Source organism: the organism of the source record quoted next, unplaced genomic scaffold (assembly GCF_019419815.1).
Source record: "Pyrus x bretschneideri cultivar Hongxiangsu unplaced genomic scaffold, Pyrus_bretschneideri_v1 Contig8, whole genome shotgun sequence".
NCBI classification, from domain to species: domain Eukaryota; kingdom Viridiplantae; phylum Streptophyta; class Magnoliopsida; order Rosales; family Rosaceae; genus Pyrus; species Pyrus x bretschneideri.
Genome location: NW_025999820.1, coordinates 2,276,351 through 2,296,185, shown reverse-complemented (window position 1 = coordinate 2,296,185; position 19,835 = coordinate 2,276,351). Strand labels below are relative to the sequence as shown.

The following is a 19,835-nucleotide window of genomic DNA, read 5'->3' as shown; positions in this document are numbered from 1 at the left end:
CCGAAGAACCTCTAAGGCCAAAGTTAGAATTTTGAGGGAAGAGTGTTTGAAAAATTTTGTAGAGTTTTTGCAAGAGACTTGGAAGTGGTTTTTTGAGAGAATGGAGATATGGCCGGCCCTATTAGGAGAATAGGGACCAGCCATTTGTGGTATTTTTTGGGTGTAATTTGTAGTTAATTAGTTATTAAAAGATTAATTAGGTAATAAATCCATTAATTGACTAATTAACATAATTTGAAAGAAATGTTTTGGGGGTTGTGGAATAATTACCTTGTGGAGAATATAGGATGAGGGTGGATGAAATAGTTTTGAATTTGTTATCTATTTTGGGCACTTTTGACTTGGTTGAGGGATGATTGTCCGCTGCTCGCGCGTAGGTATCCCGTTGTGACTCAAGGGTATTTTGTCCTCTTCTATCCAAAAATCCACGTATCGCCTTGTGATTATTCTTGGCTCCACAGGGGTCAAATACAATGCACAAACAAATATGTATGAGGTTTTTGAAGTTGTTGAGGTCAAGGACAACCAATGAACCCATGTTGGCTCTACCATTGAGAATTGCAGTTAGGTCTTGATGCCATCATTACCTCATTCTCACTCATTTCTTCTATGAAAAAAAATTGTAGAAATGATCCATGAACTTTAACTCAATTAGAGTACTGGTCCCTCAACTAAAAATTCATAACCATTGATCCCTTAACTCATCAAACTGCGCAGCTATGGTCCTTTTCGTCAACTCCATCAAAATTCCGTCAAAATAAGTCATATTGGAAGAACCATTGCCACAATTGGATTAAAGTTAAGAAATCATTTCTCCAATTGACCGTTAAAGTTGAAGGACCATCTCTTCAATTAGGTTTTGAGAGACAAGAGTCATAGCTCCACCCTTTGATGAGTTAAAGAACCAATACTCGTTGATTTTTAGTTGAGGAACCATTACTTTAATCAAGTCCAAGTTAAAAAGACTATTGATATCTTTTCCTCTTCTTCCATCTTTGCTAGTCATATTTCATCCGGTAATCTAATTACTATCTCAATATTATTACTATCTTCTTTGTTTCCATTTCTTCAAGATAATAGTTTGCTTAAAGAAAATGATAAATCTCAGTTTACTACTCTCAAGTTTCATGATTTTCAACATTTAATACATGAAATTTTTTTATCCTAAAGTCATATCTAAAGTGTTAATTTTAAGATAGTCTTATATATCTGTTAGTTTGGCTGTTAAGTCTTCCGTTAGCTGATGAAGTGGCGTCCATGTGGACAATGACTGAGCACCACGTGTCATTTAAAAAAAAAAAAAAAAAGAAAAAAACCAGAACCCCCTTTCTTCTTCCTCAACACCCTTCCATCCCCTCCACCCCCTCCACTCGACACCCATTTCAAGCAAAAACAATGGGCCCAGATTCACAACCCTTCTCCTTCCCTTCCTCAGGTACCCTCTAAGATTTCTCTCTCCAATCTCATTGTACCTTTACACCCAAAAAAAAAAAAAATATATATATATATATATATATATCTTTAGAAAATCTAACAAAAATGGCGCTCACAAGCAGCAGTGCTCTGATTCCCACCAAATCCGGTTTTGTTCTAGGTCAGTCTATCCTAACCTCTTTCATAACTCACCAACCCTCTCTGCCCATCAAGTCCGTCCAGCCAATCGTCATCGTCCACACCGCCGAGCCATTGTTTTTGCTTGAAATTTTAGTAATTTGTGTGTATTTGTGGGAATTGAAATAGATTGTGAAATTAGGTATGCTTGTTTACATAGGTGGGAAGAATGGAGGGTCAGTTTGCGAAACCCAGATCGAATTCTTTTGGGGTTTTGGGGGAAGGGAATGGGCTGGGTTTTTGGGGAAGGAGAAAATGCTTGGTGGTAGGGGTGGGTATTAGGGAAGGGGAAAGGTGTCGGTGGGTGAAGGGTGGAAGGGATGGAGGGGTGTTGGGTGGGGAAGAGGAAATGGGATTCTGGTTTTATTTTATTTTATTTTATTTTTTTTAAGACGTGGTTCCTAGTCATTGTCTACATGGACGTCAAGTCATCAGTTAATAGGAGACTTAATAGACAGACAAACGGATGTATGAGACTGTCCCAAAATTAACACTTTAGGTATGACTTTGAGACAAAAAAAACTTCACGTACTAAATGTTGAAAACCATAAAACTTGAGGTAGTAAAATGAGATTTGTCCTAAAGAAAATGTGCAGAATGCTTGGTATGTGGTATATTTTATGAACTCAAGAATTTGCTGTATATGTGCATTGGGATTGTTGTTCGATGAATTGACATTGGATTTGATAAGTTGAATCGTGAAAAAGTAGTCTCATCATGTGTTTTATGAGTTATGACTTGAAAGAGATTGATAAGAGTGTGATGATAGAGATTCGTACATAAATGTGTATGCAATTGGTTGTAGCAAAAACTTGGTGTGAATTTGGATTAACAAAAGGTACATATTCAATTCTACTAATCCACATAGATTAAATTACAAGGGAGTGGAGACATCTTGGTTCCTACAAGCAGAAAGAGTACGATTAGACCTTTATATACAACATATGTTGTGGGTACCAAGCACATCCCAACAACTACCCAAGCGTGTGGATGACTGTTGGTAGCATTTCATGGAAATTTATTCGAAAGTATTAACCACAGGGGTAGCACCAAAATTGCCATAGATTGGTATTTCTCTGAGTCTTACAGAGATGGGTAACCAAAAGAAGTTGGAAGGAAAACTTTGGTGGCACCCTATTGTACGAGGGAAACAAATAACGACTAGCATGCACGAGAAAGAATAATTACAAGCACTAGCCGGTTTTGGACTGCCGCTTCAGAAAGCACTTCTAGCTATGTGCAGAAGTGCTTTTATTATGAACATTCATTGTCGAAATTCACTTCCTAAAGTTGGCAAAGGCTTGCATGATTTTACATAAACAGTCAGTTCCCTTCGCTGAGGGCTAATTGCAGGGCGCGTTCTGCTTCCTTGAGGAATAGTCGAGTGAGTTGCTTCTGCCCACGTCTATAGACTATACTAGACCAGTCATTTCGACTCACTGACTTGTGTCGTGCAACTCCGTTCGTCTGTCCACTGCAGCTAGAAAAAGAAACAAGGAAATCCAAGATTAACACAAACATATTGAGTTTCTCTACCGACATTTTGGTTGTTGGAAAGGAGACAATGGATGATAAGAGACGAACTGCACAGACGGAAATACTAGGAAATTTAGTGTAGGCAAAACGCATAAGAAGGTGACTAATATGTGCGTTTTGGCAAAGATGGTACCTTAAATTGTTCTCACTCTGCTGGGTCGCACTTTCAGTAATATGTTCGTTTTCAAGCATACTGGTGTCGCAGTCCTCTGTACCAGAAGACTCTTGAAGATCCGTCATCCTTGCGTGTAGGAAATCCGATTAGGAATACAACTCTTCTGAAAGTTGCATGTATATGTAGGCATGCTCATTGACAAGTTAGTCATAATACATTGCTAAATACATTCAATGATGGTTCCTACTAGTTACCTCATGTTAAGAAGATCAACAAGTATTTGCAAAGCTCCGGAATCACCACAAGCTTCCCATACCACTGCTTGAACTTCTGAATCAGATGGTTGCCTCCCCTCTCTTGATTGTACAAGCTTTAAGATAAAATAGTTTAATTAGGGTATTAATCAGGGAAGCAAATTATTCATAACAGAGGTCTAGGCGCTCTTCCTTAATTTTCAAATGCCTAGGGATTCATTGGGGTGGTGACTAGCCGCGTAGCACTATGGTGGGGCGCTAATGCTTTACCATAAACTTAATTTTTCTTATGTAAAGAAGGTATATTCTCAGCTAGCAAAAACTGAAATGGCGAGGTTTTGTCGGAAAAAAATGCATAGCTGCAGAGCTGTTACCTCTTCCAGCAGCGATGAAACCTGAAGTAGCTCATCCTCCTTCATGGCTATAGTCCTCAAGGCTGTCAAAAAGGCTTCAGGGAAAACCAACCTGCTCGAGTACTATGGCATCTTGCGCTGGCCACTCCAACTATAGCTGCAAACATGGTCGAGTATGCACTTCTCACCTCCTTCAGTATTTGAGTTGCCTACCGGGAAAAAGCCATGATCCAGTAGACTTCTAGGTAACAGACACCTCGTTTCGCCTTTCTGCGAACAACCAGGTTTATGAATAACAACAACAAAGCCTTATCCCACTAAGTGGGGTGGGCTATATGAATCCTAAAACGCCATTGCGCTCAGTTTTGTGCCATGACTTCCATTAGATCCAGGTTTATGAATAATGAAGCAAAATTTGGGGAAACAAACAAAAAAATTAAGAAATATTTTTGTTTATGCCCTTAAATTTCCAATTGCATTACTTATTTTATTTCTTAATGAAATTCAGAAACAGACAATAGCGGACCTGTGCTTCGAGAAGCTGTGCTTTCAAGTCTGCAAAGGGAACGTTTTGAATGGCCTCCACTGGATAATGGACCTTAATAGATCAAATAGAGTCAAGTTTAAGTTTCTTTGGATTAAACCTAAAATAATATAACCATTGTGAATGAGTAATTTTAATTAAGAAACAAATGAGCATTCAAGACAAGTCCACAAGACATTCCAATCTAGAGGCATTACCATGAGATAGTCATCTGGATTATCATCAAGTACAAAACCATATAGATAAAGCAGTTCCTGCACAAACACAGAGAATGACTCGGACTCAGAAAGTTGATCAAGCTTTTCAATTGATAAATCGATTAGAAAAACAAGATATGGGATAGCAAAGACTAGTAGTTTCTTTTTCCTTATTTAAAAAAAGGGGACAACTGGTGGCAAGCCACGGCTATTCACCCCTTCCAAGCTGGGAGAGGGTATGGGGAATTTCACCCTGCCCGTGGCCACAATCAAGCAGACTCATCAGCTTAGAGCAACGAACCTGGGACCTCCCACATTTTTTTGGTTTATTAGGGAGTCGCAGTCCGCACCCTTACCACTAGGCCACTTGCTGTGGTTAAGACAAAGTAGCTTTTTCAATTTACACTTGAGAAAGAAATTTTCTGAACAAAAAACTACGATGGCAAGTCAAAACAAAGTTAAATCTGTTGGACTAGTAAACCTAAGTAAGAATGTATGCTCAATGCATGAAAATGTTGACATGCAATGCAATAAGTAGCACATGAAATGAAACATGATTCCAGATTATAAGTTGAGGCAACGATGTGCGAGGACAAAGGCAACCATTTTGACGAAATTATGTTAAGTTACTAGGATGAAGGTCAAGTCTGGTGGCACCTGTTAGGAGGTATGCAGAGTACAATAAATACAATGTTAAAAGTAAATTTGGCGTCAGAAACAAACAAAAATATAAGTGACACCAAACAGTACCTCGTTCCCTTTGCTACCATTACTTATGGAAATCTCTGCGTCAATCTGCAAGGGTTGTCCAGCTTTCCAATTGAAGAGAAACAAAAAAAGGCCCAGCTAATTAGACCAAAGAAAAGAAATGAAAACAAGTGCGGAACAATTCATAGAAACTGTCAAAGTTACATAAACTTGTATGTGATGAGATTAAAAATCTGCTAAATATAAAAAGAGGAGAAGTGAAAACAAGTACTGCGAAAATTCAAGAGCAACAGTCACGGTGAGATAAATTTGTGTGCTATGAAACCAATACAAGATATTATGAGTGTAACAAATTAAGCTGTTGCTTTTCAGCAAGAAAAGCGGAGCAACTGATGTTAAAAGAATACTACCAGAAAGAAGGTACATAGAATTTGGAACTCCAGTTATCAATCCAGTTTCATCAACTTCCCATGTTGCTGCTGCCTTTATATCTGAAGAGCCACATATTTCAGCTAGTAAGTTTTACAGAATAAAGACTCTCCAAACACTTGATAAACAACCGGCATACCATGGTTGCAAAAGTCAATGCCAGGAACATGACCCTACACCCAGACAGTCTCGTTTTGTTTAGGCGTGGATGTCACTTTACCAAATTGAATATCAACCCCTTCAACCTGACATCCTAATTAAAGAAATCACTTATATTAGAATAAACAGAAACACTTTGTATCTAAAAATACCAAATCAAACACCGAGTACATACTGATGAAGTGTATTGGTGACGTAAAAAAATTGACTTTACCACATTCATCTCTTCCATTAACCAACTCTTCTTTGCAAATATTTGTAGAAACCTCAGAATTTTTGCCATCTGAAGCACTGTCTTCTTGAATTTTGGGAAATACATAAGAATATGGAAGGGGAATGTTTAAAGCACGGGTCCAAAACAGAGAAATTGCTCTAGCATGAAAGCAGTTGTAATACATAGGAACAAAGGTCTAAAGCACCATGAAGACATTATTAGGGAGAGGATTCAATTAAAAAAATCGTTAGATTAGTCACAAAGATGGTACCTACCAGAGGAAATCTTCAAGGCACATATCTCTGAAAAGAAGCAACAGGTATTGTATATGATCAGCAATTAATCATAGTAAATTCTGAGGATGCATACAACTGATTCTAATGTCTATCCTTCTGAGTGTTGTTCAACATGTAACTTTACAATTTACATAGTATCTTACAAGAGTATACGCCTCATTCACTTGTAACATAATGACAACTGAAAGCTTAGCACCATGAAAAATTGACAGTCTGCCATTGTAGACCATTATTCAAGAGCCTGACCATTAAATAGATGATCAATTCATATGAAAGTAGCACAAGCATGCAGACTAAGACACCTGATTACTCAACGATGAAACAATGAATTACATGCAACCGGAAAAAAATTACGAAACTTCAGAAGTCCACCAACCAGATAGATTTCATCATAAATTGTGGTCTACAGTCCAATAGTCTTACATAACCAAATAATGTTTTTGCATTTAACCAAAAACGAAAAATAATGCTTTCACAGGATTTTAACATGAGCTGTATATTTGTTGATCCAACACTAGTTACGAAAAAGTCACAAGACTGGGCATGAGAAGGACCACAAGAAAAGAATGGAACTAATTATTTCTCAACCAATCATTCATACCGTACGCTACCTCTGTGATTTCTGAATTAAATACTTACAAATTTCATTCCCTTCAGAAATTTATAAGGAAAATATGTACATACATATATATATATATATGGATTTACACACCTTTCCAAATCCCTATCCAGAGTTAACAGTTTCTTCACCAGAGCCTTCAGTTTGTCATCATATAACGACACCAAGCTTTTCTTCTGTATGATAAACCTGTCTCTGGTCACATGTATTACACGCGGAAGATAAACTACAAACATATTTGACAGAACTATATATCAAAAATGACAATAGATACTTTGTAAAACCATACAATTTAAACTAAACTTTGGCATGCTGGGAAGCCAAATGAGCTTAGAGTGAAAAAGTTGTGAAACCACACATAGATAATTTTCGGCATGAACATCAGTACAAGTTTAACCTAAAGACCCAACAAATGACAGTATCAATATCACAAAAAATAAACTCCAACCTAAAAGTCTGCTGCACACCTGAATGCTAGCTAAAAATTAAAAGCATTTTCTGACATCTCATAAGAAAAAATTTCAAAAAGGTATTGTACATTATCTATACCTCATCTTAGAAGAACCATAACAAACCATCATTGGATGCAGTTTCCCACATCAGACGACATGTACATATACAACCTACATTTGGATATTTAAATATGATGGCCAGATTCCCAAAACTCTTTTACCTGCAGTTCCGTTGCTTGATACAATGTTGTCCCTTTTAGCTCCAAAAGCTCATCATCAGTAAACCAAAGTGGATTGCCAAAGTGGTCGGAAGCATATCAAAGTACCTGATGTTATCTTCCATTCCAACCAAGAGAAGCTCAGCTACCAAAGAAACGAGATTGTTTGGAATTGATAATTCAATAAAAGGAAATCTATACATACGGTTTCCAAGAAGAATTCTTGCGGAGGCGCTCCACTGTCAGATATAAGATCATCAAGAACCTATCATCTGCATCACCTTCTTCAAACATTGCTCTGCATTCTGGTCCAAGAAGAGGGTCTTGCAAAACTCTCATTGGAGTTATCGCCAAATCCAGAGGAACAACTAATAGAACCCCTGATATTTATTTCCCAAAATAAATCAGAATTATGCTCCAAATGTGAGATTGTCGCAACTTACAACTTAGAATGTCCCACATCATAAAGGAAAAACAGAACATCCCAAACTGGTGTATGAATTTTTGGGATCAACCCCTTACAATGCGGTTTTATTGCGACACATAACAAATTCTATTTGTACCCATGGATCTTAATAAGGGGAGGGCATGAACAGTTTGGCCGAATAAGAAAGTCAGAGAAATGAAGTAGTCCATAGTACTCGAGCTGTTGAGCAGATTGGAAAAAAAAAAAATTATGGCAAATCTTCTGCAACTATTATGAACAAATGTAAATGGTTGTTTAACCAAGTAGTTACGCTAATAAATATATTACAATCATCTTCAATCCCTTCATTATATCTATAAATAATTTAGACAAAGAACCAGATAAATCATGAACAATTTACCGTTTAAAACAAAAATGTAAGATGTAAATAACCCATATCTTTATATCCAGTTTCTTGAGTTAGTGGCCCTTTAATTCGGGTTAAGAAATTATGTCCATGTTCACTAAACTTATCAAATATCCCAAAATTCGAGCACAAGTTCGAGTTGACAAGGTTTGTCCAACCCAAGAAACCCATAAAATCGAGTTCGCTGGTTTATTTTCCCATATGGTTTTCAAAGAATGCAGCCTTTTGACACTCAAAACATGATAAACAAAAACCCAACAATTTATGAGTAAAAGGAAGAGGTGGGTTACCATCAGAAACATCATTAGCCGAAAAAAATGCCAAACCCTTTGTTGGAATAGGAGTATTTGATTTTGCAGCCGCGTAGCTCCGGTCCATTAACCTGAATTCAGAAACCCAAATGATCGAAAACAAAAACGCAGTTGCACTAATTGATTAGTGAAAGATTTTATATAGAAAAAGACCTGTAACCACTGGAGGAATCGTTTGAGCTTGGCCTCTTCCTGTGAGCTCGCCATTGCTGTGTGTGTTAATGAGAGAGAGAGAGAGAGAGAGAGAGAGAGAGAGAGAGGGAGAGTGAGGGGTTTAGCAAATAGCAGCTTCAAGTGTTTCAGTATCGTACGTCTACAAAGGAAGGGCTAAGGCCATTTCTATTTGAGGGTTAAAATCCATAACATTACGTTTGGAAGAAGAATTTTTAAATTTTGGCATAATTTTAAATGACAGGAATTACAATTGATAGTAATTAAATTTCCGTTAATTGAAATTTCATCGTTTGAATGTTAGATACATAGAAATTACAAAATAACAGGAATTCTAAATTTCATCGTTTGGATATTCTCTAGAATTTGTATTATATAGAGGAAATACAAATTTGAATAAAAACGTTAAACTGGTTATAAATCATCAGGGTTAAGGTCATCAAACAAAAATGAGACATTAGTTATAAAATCATCAATTTGATTCAAAATAATACATCAGCAAGACGTTAGTTAAAACCAGAGTCTAAATTTTCCAATAATTAACCGCTGCAATAATGTGATGAGTCTCGAGTTGATTGATGTAGGAAAATCCCAATAAAGCACACTTGCAAATGTGAAAGAACTTTCATGACATGCAAGGCTTTTATTCTAACTAATATCTTACTGAAAAATACTAACATGAGTAATATAATGAAAACAATCATATACACCCCATGAAGTAAACAATAATACCATATTCTTTTTCTTCTCAACTGTGAATGTTTTCAACATGAGAAATTGCTTGTCATTTTCGATCAACCAAGTGCATGCTTTGAATTGTTCTTCTTTACTAAGATCTGGTATTGCATTTACTTCATCATATACCTCTGTTGGATCAAGCTTTTTTGTGTCTGCACAAATATAATCTTGAAAGGATGAAGCCATCTTGGCAAGTGAATCTGCAATCATATATTTAGGGGTGATCAGTTTTCTCTTTGTATGAGGCACATCAACAAAATTTGTTGTCTTTCTTGATTCCAATCATTTGAAGGTTCTTTGAGAAGAACACACTTACTATACCAATGCATGACAATGACAATAACATATATAATTGTACCGACAATAATTTTCCTTTTTTTCCTATTTTCCTTTTCATTTATAGCACACTTTTGCTTTAATCTCATTAGCATGTCTACAACATCAGTATTTTCCATACCTATTTGAATATATGAACAAAGATATATTGTGATATGCAACAATAGTTATGGGATATGCAACTTTCTGTTTTAACCAAAAGTTGTAGATATACATGTAGTAGACGCACAAGGTTTTTGAGGCAAGAAATTAAGAGTGAGGCTATGCAATCAAAAAACAAATGAGGCAAAAGTGAAAAGAAAAAAATGAGTAGTCATACAAGTCACATGCAAATCAACGGTTGGTTCGTAAAGATAGAACAATCTGGAATTAGTATCATGAGAGTAATTCCTTCTTTCAATTATTGCTTCGGTGGCTTAACAAAATCATCATATTCAATCTTGGTTATTGTTAACCTTCAAAAGAACATCTGTAACAAGGAACTTCTGAAATAACACCAAAGGCCATCAAAAAACCTTCCCCCCTTCCTAGATAAGGTTTCAGTCCCAATACACAATTCAATCAAAGAAAAAAAAACTAATAAGAGCATATGACTATCACCAAAATTCACAATTTCTATAAAGAGTATACCCAAAAAGTTTAAAATAATTCAAGAAAGAAGAGAGAAGAGACTGACCTAGAACGAAGGAAGAAGATGAAGCACGAGTGAGAATCCCTTCGAAGATTGGAAAGTTAACAAAGTGAAGATGCAGCCCTTTTATTGTGAACTTTGGCGCTAATCATCCCAGTTTGGCGCCCTAATCATGAAATTTGGCGCGTGCAAGATTTCCAGCCGATGAATTTGGGATTCTCATCATTGTTGGAATTGTGAAATTCCACCTATTTAGATGGAAATTAAACTTGAAAATCTTCATCCCAATTTCCTCCTTTTTTCCCCGTAGAAATTGGCTATTCTTACGCTACAAGTTCCTAAACGAGGGAAAACTGTTTTCCCATCCCAAATTCTGTATTTTAAATGAAATTCTATTTTATTTTATTGTATCCAAATAAAGTGTAAGTCAAAAGACTCAAACATGGCCGGATTTATCAAAAACTCATCTCTAACTCTATGAAGCCCACCGCCACTTAATACTAACGTCTAGTAGTATTTCTCTTCACTTATAAATGAGAGGTTTTAGGTTCCTTTCTCACAAAAGGCAATTTGAACCATATTATAACTAGCCCATTGTGATGCTAAACCCACCCCTCCCCCATAGATAATATCATTTGTAAGGCCTTCCGATTGGAGAATATAAGCGTGGCCTGACACTGTTCATTAAATTATTTTTTGCATCAGCTATAATTATGGAGGAGGTTATGTTTAACCCTCCCGATTGAAGATGGCCTTAGGGTGCATGTGATGTCTGCAAATTGTGTCCTTCAAGACCATCTCCAACCCTTGAGCTAAAACCTAAAAATTTGAGCCTATAAAATTTAGTTTTTAACCGAGAAACAACTTTTTTGATCTAATCTTTCTGGGTTAAAATTTTAGCCACAAATCATTAAATAATGAATTTAGGCTAACTTTTTTTCTTAAAGTAACTTTTTTAAAACAAAAAAAATTATGTAGACTATCATAATTTAATTTTATGAACATTTTAACCTAAAACTATTTAGATTCCGAACAAATATTGAAAAATTACTAACCGACACCATAAAACTCGTGAAACACTATGAAACACATAAAAGAATTTTTTTTAATTACTTTAGCCATTGGATTTAAATTTGGACCATTAGATTATTTTTTTTTACTGTTGAATTTCATCCAATTAGATTTTAACCATTGGATTCAATGAATTTATAAATATAAAATAAAAATAAAAATATACATATATGGTGGAGCAATCCCACTAACCCAGGGGAAATCTTGAGCTAAATTTTGCTCAGAAAAAAGTTTTGAGTTTTAACTCATATTTGGGTTAAAGCAAGTTTGAATAAGTTTAGAACCTAAAATTTAAGTTTTATTTCAATAGCTGGAGTAGGTCTAAACATTATCTTTAGAGAAAGGGATGAAATGAATAATAAAAATTATAAGGAAAAGAAAAATTTATGAAGAGGGACAAACGGTTTTTCTTTTGTTTTTCTGAAAGCGAGGAAAACAGAATTATTTGTGGTGATTTCCAAAATATAAATCCAAGGGTCAGGATTAGTTGCGTAAGAAAAACATATAACGGAGGGTCAGGATTAGCTGTCAGATTCCGCGTCCCAGTACATTTTATCTGGCGCGAGTATAATACTCAAACCTACGATAAGTCTATAAAAGCAGCTACAGGCCCAGTGTGATCATATTTCATCAGTTCCCTCCATCTCTCTGCGATCAAACTTCTCATAAAATTAGGGTTTCAATCGCTAACTATTCACATTCTCTCCATCTCTCTGCGATCGCTCGTCGACTTCGATTGACTGGGCATCGGAAACAGTTTACACGAGACTCGAATCGCTTCAAGCCTTCAAGCTTTCGGCTAATCGAATCGATCATCGATTACTTCTCTTCTCTCAGGTTTGCTTCTTCTCCGTACGCACGTCTCTGCAATCGCGTAATTACATCTAGGCTTTTGTTCTTTACACGACGTTAACGGATACCCCAGGAGGCCATCTAGGGGTTTTTTTAGCCGAACGCGTTTGTCGTAAGGATGATGATGGGTTTTCTGTCTGGGTTTTATTGTCGCTCAGGATGCAAATTTAGGGTTTCGTTTTTCAGATTACTCTTATTTTTATTTAGAATTCGCTCAGGAATCGGCGACTGATTACATTGCAAAGTTTTCGAATTTCTTCCAAGGATTTAAAGAATTCGACATTGAGTTTCTCGATTCTTAGAGCGTGATGGTACTAAGGAGTTGATTCTCAATCAGGCTGCAAATCTAGGGTTTTGATTTTCGGCTTACTTTTGTTTTTATTTAGAATTCGCCCAGGAATCGGCGGCTGATTAGATTGAAAAGTTTTCGTTTTTGGTTCATGATTTGAATTAAAGAATCCGACATTGATAGTTTCTCGATTCCTAGAGCGTGTTTGTACTACATCCATTCAGATTTGAAGGCTTACCGGGTTTCATTTAATTTTCGGGTTATTTGAAGAAAGGAGGACATATTAGAATATGAGAATTGGGGTTCTGTTGATACTTGGTATTTGGGGTTTCTGTTTGGGTGGGTCACTTTTAAGCTGCGTGCCGGCAATCTCTCATTGGTACTAAATTTGTGTTTATAGTATGGCGACTAAGGCATTAAGGAGGCCTGCGAATAGACCAGAAAGATCAGCGTATAGTCGACCAGTAGGAGGACCGTCAAAATCTGTTTGCATTTATTGGGCAGCTGGAAGATGCACTAAGGAATCCTGTAGGTTTTTGCACCCGGGTGCACCAGAGTCATCCATGAACCTTCACATTTCAAAACAGAAGGCTCTTGTTTGGACAAAGGAGGAAACTGCTACCGGAAAGGGCAATGCATACAATGCTCCTCAGAAAAACAATGCTGCTCGGAAAGGCAATGCAGACAATGCTCATCAGAAAAGCATTGCTGCTCAGAAAGGCAATGCTACTCAGAAGAGCAATCCTGGTCCGATCAGCAATGCTACTCAGACAAGCAATGCTATTCAGAAATCCCAAGTCTGCAAGTACTGGGTAGATGGGAATTGTGTGAAAGGTGATCGATGCCTGTATTTGCACAAGTGGTTTAGTGGAAAGGGGTTCTCAATGTTGGCAAAACTCCAAGGGCACAAGAAGGTATTTCTATTGAACAAATATGTAGTCTTTTTAAATTTGTTCTATTTTATCTTCTTTGAACGGGAAACTAGAAGGAACTGATGAGTGGAGAAGACAATATAATTTTGGCTATTTCTTGTTTTACAGTTTTACTCAAGCTCGTGTATTTTGTGTTAGTTATTGGTCTTCCAAAATTATAATTTATATATTTCCAAACACAATTGTTTATGGAAATATTAAACTTATATAGAGTAATTTTATGTTCTAAGAAGCAAATTTTGCATGCCTTCTATTTCCACTTCTATAGAGCACAAATAGGTATTTGTCGTTCTTCTTAATTTGTGTGTTTGGACAGTCATTCTAATGGTGAAATATATGTCAACAGGCTGTCACTGGTATTGCACTTCCTGAAAGATCTAACAAGCTTTATTCCGCTGGTAAAGATGGAGCAGCCAGAGTTTGGGACTGCCATAATGGTCAGTGTGACCGTGTGGTGAACCTTGGTGATGAAGCAGGTTGTTTAGTTAGTGAAGGACCATGGATTTTCATTGGCGTTCCAAATCTTGTTAAGGTATTTTAGCGTGTTAATTTCATTATTATACAGTTGTGTATTCTTTTTGTTGCTTGGTTTGTTCAATATGTTTATGCTGATTGTGCTTGATGTTGCAGGCATGGAACATTGAATCAAATGTGGAATTCAATCTGGATGGACCTGCAGGCCAAGTGCATGCTATTGTGGTTGGTAAAGAAATGCTTTTTGCTGGGGCACAGGTAGAGAACCTAACAATTGGATATTTCTTCATCCACTTATTCATAGTTCATAAGTTTCAAATGATTTATCTGTTTCCTTATATACTGCAGGATGGTGTTATATATGTGTGGAAAGGCTGTCCCCAAACAAATTCGTTTGTTCCTGCTGCAACTCTGAAAGGCCACACTGGTCCTGTTGTATGTTTAATTGTTGGGGCAAACAGGCTGTACTCGGGATCTGTGGACCATACAATCAGGGTGAGTTTGTAGAATTTATTGTAATATATGCTGTTGGGATATTACTTAATGCAGTGTAGCCAAGACCCTTATTTTGTGGTGCTTCTGTGTTCAATGTCATATAGAGTAATTTACTGTGATTTTCTTTGTTTCAGGTTTGGGATCTTGATACTTTACAGTGTGTTATGACACTAAAAGGGCATTCTGGTGCGGTGATGTCTCTTATTTGCTGGGATAAATTTTTGCTCTCGTGTTCATTGGACTGCACAGTAAAGGTGTGGGCAGCCACTGAACGAGGCAGCTTGGAAGTGACCTACACCCACAGTGAGGAGCATGTATGTTATTCTATCTTTAATCCTTTCGCTTTTGTTATGTACTTTCAGTTATTATAGTGTTCTAGGGTGTTAGTTTTCACGGTTCAAAGTAATATTCTTGCATTCAGTTGTGCAATTTGTATTACTGTCTGATAAAGTCTTGTTGTATACTTGATAGTGGTGTGCTCAATTTCCATTTTTTGCACAAACCAAATCTTATGATACTATTCTTCATGCAACAGGGTGTCCTTGATCTTGCTGGAATGACAGACCCAGAAACGAAGCCAATCTTGCTTTGTTCTTGCAATGATAATTCTGTTCGCTTATTGGAGCTGCCATCGTAAGTCCACAGTGCCTGATACTAAACGCTCCGATTCTTGGTTGTTTGAAGTTCCAAAGCTTCTCACTTTATGATTTGCTTTTACAGATTTTCGGAAAGGGGCAGATTATTTGCAAAACGAGAAATTCAGAGGATTGGGGTAGGACCTGGAGGATTATTCTTCAGCGGGGATGCAACCGGTCTCGTTTCTGTTTGGAAGTGGATGGAGCCTTACAACAAAGTTGAGTCTTCATGAGTTACTCCACTGCCCGACACTTCCATATATTCTTTTGGTTTGCAAGAGCCATTGCTGTGATGGCCGTTAAGCATTCATCTGAAGTTTAAAATCCATTCATGCATTCAGATTAGGTTTGTTCATTGCTCTAGGGCTCAATTTTTCATATACGATTCCTCTAATATGTTTGATTGTACAGTGGAATGAACTATGAATTTCGTCGATGTAAAGTATGAATCATTATTATATAGATTACATTCATTAGAAATACAGTCGTTCAGAGTTGCCTCTATCAGTAAACTGAATTTCTTTCATTCTATTGGAACCAAAAAGGGTGTAGGGGGTTTTAGAATGGAAGTGCATGGATTGAACTTATTTTCTTTTTTATTTGGATGAGGGAAATTTGTCGAAGACGTGGCACAAAACCGAGGTTCTAAGATTCATATAGCTAACCTTTACTTAGTGGGATAAGGCCTTGTTATTGTTGTTGTATTTGGATGAGGGAAGTTTGAACTTGAGACCCGTCTAGCAAAGCCGTGAAATTAAGGGGATGCTTGTTATCCTTCTTGGATTCAATTTTACTTTTCAGAACTGTGAAACCATCCACAGGAACGTAAATTTATATTTATACGAGTGATACATCTAAAATATGGCCTCAGAAATGATTGTGAGCCTGTTCAAATGTGAGACCAAATCACAATAGGAACTATATGATTTTTCCACAAAAAGTAGAAACAGAATAGGCTAGCAGCTGTTGCAGCGTAGATCACCATCTCCACCTCCATATGAGAAATAGAATGACGACTGTCAGAATCATGCCTGCGTACTTGATCCACTGATCAACACGGTTGCGCCTCTCAATGAGCTTCAAAACAGAGTTGGAAAGACCCACTGTGTTCAAGACATCCAGTGCTTTTCGTTGTGCTCTCTGAAACAAGTTAGTAGATGATTCAGCATTTAACAAGCATTAGTAGCAATAACATGTAATGCATCACTAACTGTTTGTTACGTATCAAACAGATTATATAGCTATCGGCCTGTTTAACTTCTTTTAATTTGCTATGACTAATCTTCAGATTGCTACAAAAAGTTCATAGCAATTGTAGATTCAACCGTCATCAATACACCAAAGTTCCTGAGATAAAAGGGTTAAGCCACCTGAATTCAAGAACAAAGCCAGATCTTCTCTTGCAAAACTGGGGATGTGCTATATCAAAGTATTATTTTCGTTGTTCAGTTTTACTTGAGGCATTTTTGGATTCCTAAAATCAACACCAATGCATCAAACCGTCCAAGGTAATGACGTTAAGCCACCTGAGTTCTCTTGTTACAATCCAACACATGTTTTATCCTATATCGGGAAGGGCTATATCAGAGTACTCTCTGTATGGATATGCGCGGGAAGATTATCACATCTAGATTTGACTAGTTTGAATACATTCACTAACAAATGAATCATACAATAGAGTGTTTCAGGTAGAACTTCAATACAAGGATATTCATGATAGTTGGAGACTGATTACTTCTGCCAATACATGGAAAGAATATGAATATTGGTTCTAGTTAAATCCTTGTTTAAGTTTCCTATTCTGTCTACTTCCTCTCTAATTCTCTCTTACCCTGCGTCACATATGCTCATCTCAAACGTTCACTCAATCTAATTGTTTGTAGAACTACTATGTGCACACAATATCAAAGAAGAGCTACCAATTTTCTTGTCCTTTACAAGTTAAAATTTGCTATAAAACCAGAGTAAGTACTCCAATGAAAGTTTTATATTCAACAAAAATGATATAGACAAAGCCACAGTTTCACCATTGCTTCTTTTCAATAATCATGAAAGTTGAGGTGCATAACGGTGAGCACAAATAGGGTGATACCTTTAGAAATTCCCTCTGTTCTGCATATTTCCTAAGAATAGCTTCCCCAGTAGCATTGGTTTCTTCAAGCATGCGAGCAGAGTTACGAACTGAGTCCCTTGCTTGCGCCTCCTCGTCGAAGATTCTCATAACATGAGCACCATCCCCATTCTACATCACAATAACATAGGCATATATAAAACAAAAGGCATACATATACTGACGCAGTAAACAAAATGTTAAAAGGGATTTCGGGTTTAATACAGCTCTTCCAAGCAACTCTGCCCTCTCTCTCGCTTCTGTCGCCCTCTTCTGATTCCTCGCATCATACCTATCCAGACTATCTTTCAAAGACTGAGCCTCTTCCGCTATTTGTTCCACTTTTCTGCATAACAAAAAGCAAATCAGGATCCAGTTCAATAAACCCAATCACAATTACAACCACCATATACAAATTTGAAAAAATCCCACCGCAACGTTCAATGAATTAATGAGCAAAAGCCCCAATTCCAATTACAATGTCCAAAATAACAAAAACCCAACTCAAAGATCATAGTAATAAACGGAATTTAAAAAAACCAAGTCGAATTCCGATCCCAATATGCGAAAATGGCAAAAAAACCACATCAAGGTTCAAGGGATCAATGCAAGAAAACCAACCTTTTCCAGAGATCGCGTTGAGATTTGGCACCCACAGATCGCCAGAGTCGGTCCATCTCGGCGCAGAGGGATTGGATTTGAGAGATATCTCTTTTGACGGAGGTGGAAAGGTCCGGGGAGTCGATGCCGCCACCTGCGTGCTCCAACCTCTCCAGCCTCTCGAGGCCGTCTCTTGTTCTGAGCAACACCTTCTTGGCGCTCTGGTATATCTCCGATAACGTCCCTCCTCCTAGTTCCACCGACAATGCCATTGCAACTGTGATTGCGATTTCCCCTCTTTCTTTTTCTTTCGGTGTTTCCGCACCGAACTGAATTTGATTGAATTTCGAATGATTTTAGTCGCAACTCAACAGGTCGGTACCTTAATCCAGGGGGAGACCAGAAGAAGAAAAGAGAAAAAGGTCATGATGGCCATGGGCTTAAAAAGAACAGCACATCAATCTGGGCTGAAACTAAAGCCTAGTTTGTCAAGTCCACTTAGGCCCAAATAATTTATTTTGGGTTTGAATCCGATTGGAGTGGGTGAAAGAGGAAGACCCTAACCATCAAAACAATCTACCATTTGCTCCAATGAATTCGAAATGAGCTCTTCGGATTTGCAAGATACTGAGCAAATTAAAAAGAACTCAAGACGATACCCCTTAGTGTAAATATTCGTACATAAAAAAATTTTAAAAAAAATCTTAGGGTCTATTGCTTTTTGACATAAAAATTTCTTATCAATGTGTTTTGCAAAAAAATTTAGAACTATTTTTAGGTTAAGAAAGAGCCATATGGATAATCGCTATCAGATACTTCTTAATGAAACACTTTCATATACAATTGTTTAGGGAACACTTGGGTTTGTAAATAAAAATGTTAACGTCGTTATAATAAAAACACTAGCCACCAAAACAATCTATCATTTGCACCGAAGGCAATTTTTTTTATTTATACGAATCTATACTAAGGGGATAAGAAGTTTGATCTAGATACAGTGGGTGAAAGAAGAAGACCCTAACCACTAAAATAAATAATCTACCATTTGCACCAAAGAATTTGAATTTAGCACCTCGAATTTGCAAGATACTGAATAAATTAAAATAAACTTAGGACAATCCCCATAGCAAAAATATATCATCATATTAAAAAATAAAAATAAAACTCTTAGGGTCTGTTGCTTTTTGACAATAAATATTTTTTATGAATGTGTTTTGGAGAAAATTTTTTAAGTGGTTTTAGGTTATGGAAGAGCTTTTGGAGAAGCATCTAGCAAATTCTTCTTCATGAAACATTTCCAAATATAATTTTTTTAGGGAACACTTGGGCATGTGAATAAAAATATACACTTCTAACAAAAAATGTTTTTATTTATTTATATAGAATTGAGTTTTCCATTCCTACGTAAACACATAGTACAAAGGGTTTGTGGGAGCAAGATAAGTCTCATTCAAAAACCTCGAAGAAAAAAAGAAAAAAGAGCACTTCATCAGCAATAAACATGAGTACTTTTTACAAAATCAAAATTTTAATCTAGTGACATTTTTCTTCCCAAATTAAAAGATATCTCATGTCCCCCAAGATTAAAGGATATCTCATCCTAGCACACTATCCAACCCTAAACAAACATTGAGAGGGTTAATTGAATGTGT

At 36.8% G+C, this 19,835-nt stretch overlaps 3 protein-coding genes and 1 pseudogene across 3 annotated transcripts; 1 reads left to right on the top strand and 3 right to left on the bottom strand.

Annotated features, from left to right (window-relative positions):
- Positions 1-2,655: 2,655 nt before the first annotated feature.
- LOC103964663 lies at positions 2,656-8,961 on the bottom strand (annotated as a pseudogene).
- Positions 5,921-9,056, bottom strand: LOC125468094. Its single transcript, XM_048575543.1, has 7 exons — positions 9,010-9,056; positions 8,829-8,920; positions 7,911-8,085; positions 7,129-7,230; positions 6,560-6,629; positions 6,121-6,316; positions 5,921-6,000 (listed from the first exon to the last, which is right to left on the bottom strand). Exons 1-7 carry the CDS (start codon positions 9,054-9,056, stop codon positions 5,921-5,923), a joined length of 762 nt encoding a protein of 253 aa, XP_048431500.1.
- Positions 9,057-12,395: 3,339 nt separating this feature from the next.
- Positions 12,396-15,957, top strand: LOC103964649 (zinc finger CCCH domain-containing protein 48). Its single transcript, XM_009377598.3, has 8 exons — positions 12,396-12,633; positions 13,338-13,851; positions 14,216-14,401; positions 14,500-14,601; positions 14,692-14,838; positions 14,973-15,152; positions 15,374-15,471; positions 15,559-15,957. The coding sequence occupies exons 2-8, from the start codon at positions 13,339-13,341 to the stop codon at positions 15,704-15,706; spliced, it is 1,374 nt and encodes a 457-aa protein (XP_009375873.2). The 5' UTR covers positions 12,396-12,633; position 13,338; the 3' UTR covers positions 15,707-15,957.
- Positions 15,958-16,281: 324 nt separating this feature from the next.
- Positions 16,282-18,575, bottom strand: LOC103964648 (membrin-11). Its single transcript, XM_009377597.3, has 4 exons — positions 18,205-18,575; positions 17,809-17,929; positions 17,566-17,715; positions 16,282-16,613 (listed from the first exon to the last, which is right to left on the bottom strand). The coding sequence occupies exons 1-4, from the start codon at positions 18,453-18,455 to the stop codon at positions 16,452-16,454; spliced, it is 684 nt and encodes a 227-aa protein (XP_009375872.2). The 5' UTR covers positions 18,456-18,575; the 3' UTR covers positions 16,282-16,451.
- Between the last annotated feature and the right edge of the window lie 1,260 nt (positions 18,576-19,835).

Bases quoted from the DNA above. Each gene is read 5' to 3' on its own strand.
- LOC125468094 (XM_048575543.1), bottom strand. From the start codon at position 9,056: ATGGCGAGCTCACAGGAAGAGGCCAAGCTCAAACGATTCCTCCAGTG. The intron at 6,630-7,128 runs GTGTGTAAATCC...CTACAATGGCAG, and splicing joins CTGGATAGGGATTTGGAAAG to ACTGTCAATTTTTCATGGTG. The intron at 6,317-6,559 runs GTAAGATACTAT...ATGGTGCTTTAG, and splicing joins TGAATGAGGCGTATACTCTT to ACCTTTGTTCCTATGTATTA.
- LOC103964649 (XM_009377598.3), top strand. From the start codon at position 13,339: ATGGCGACTAAGGCATTAAGGAGGCCTGCGAATAGACCAGAAAGATCA. The intron at 14,839-14,972 runs GTGAGTTTGTAG...TCTTTGTTTCAG, and splicing joins CTGTGGACCATACAATCAGG to GTTTGGGATCTTGATACTTT. The intron at 15,472-15,558 runs GTAAGTCCACAG...TTGCTTTTACAG, and splicing joins CGCTTATTGGAGCTGCCATC to ATTTTCGGAAAGGGGCAGAT.
- LOC103964648 (XM_009377597.3), bottom strand. From the start codon at position 18,455: ATGGCATTGTCGGTGGAACTAGGAGGAGGGACGTTATCGGAGATATAC. The intron at 17,716-17,808 runs GTATTAAACCCG...ATTGTGATGTAG, and splicing joins CAGAGTTGCTTGGAAGAGCT to AATGGGGATGGTGCTCATGT. The intron at 16,614-17,565 runs GTATCACCCTAT...AACTTGTTTCAG, and splicing joins AACAGAGGGAATTTCTAAAG to AGAGCACAACGAAAAGCACT.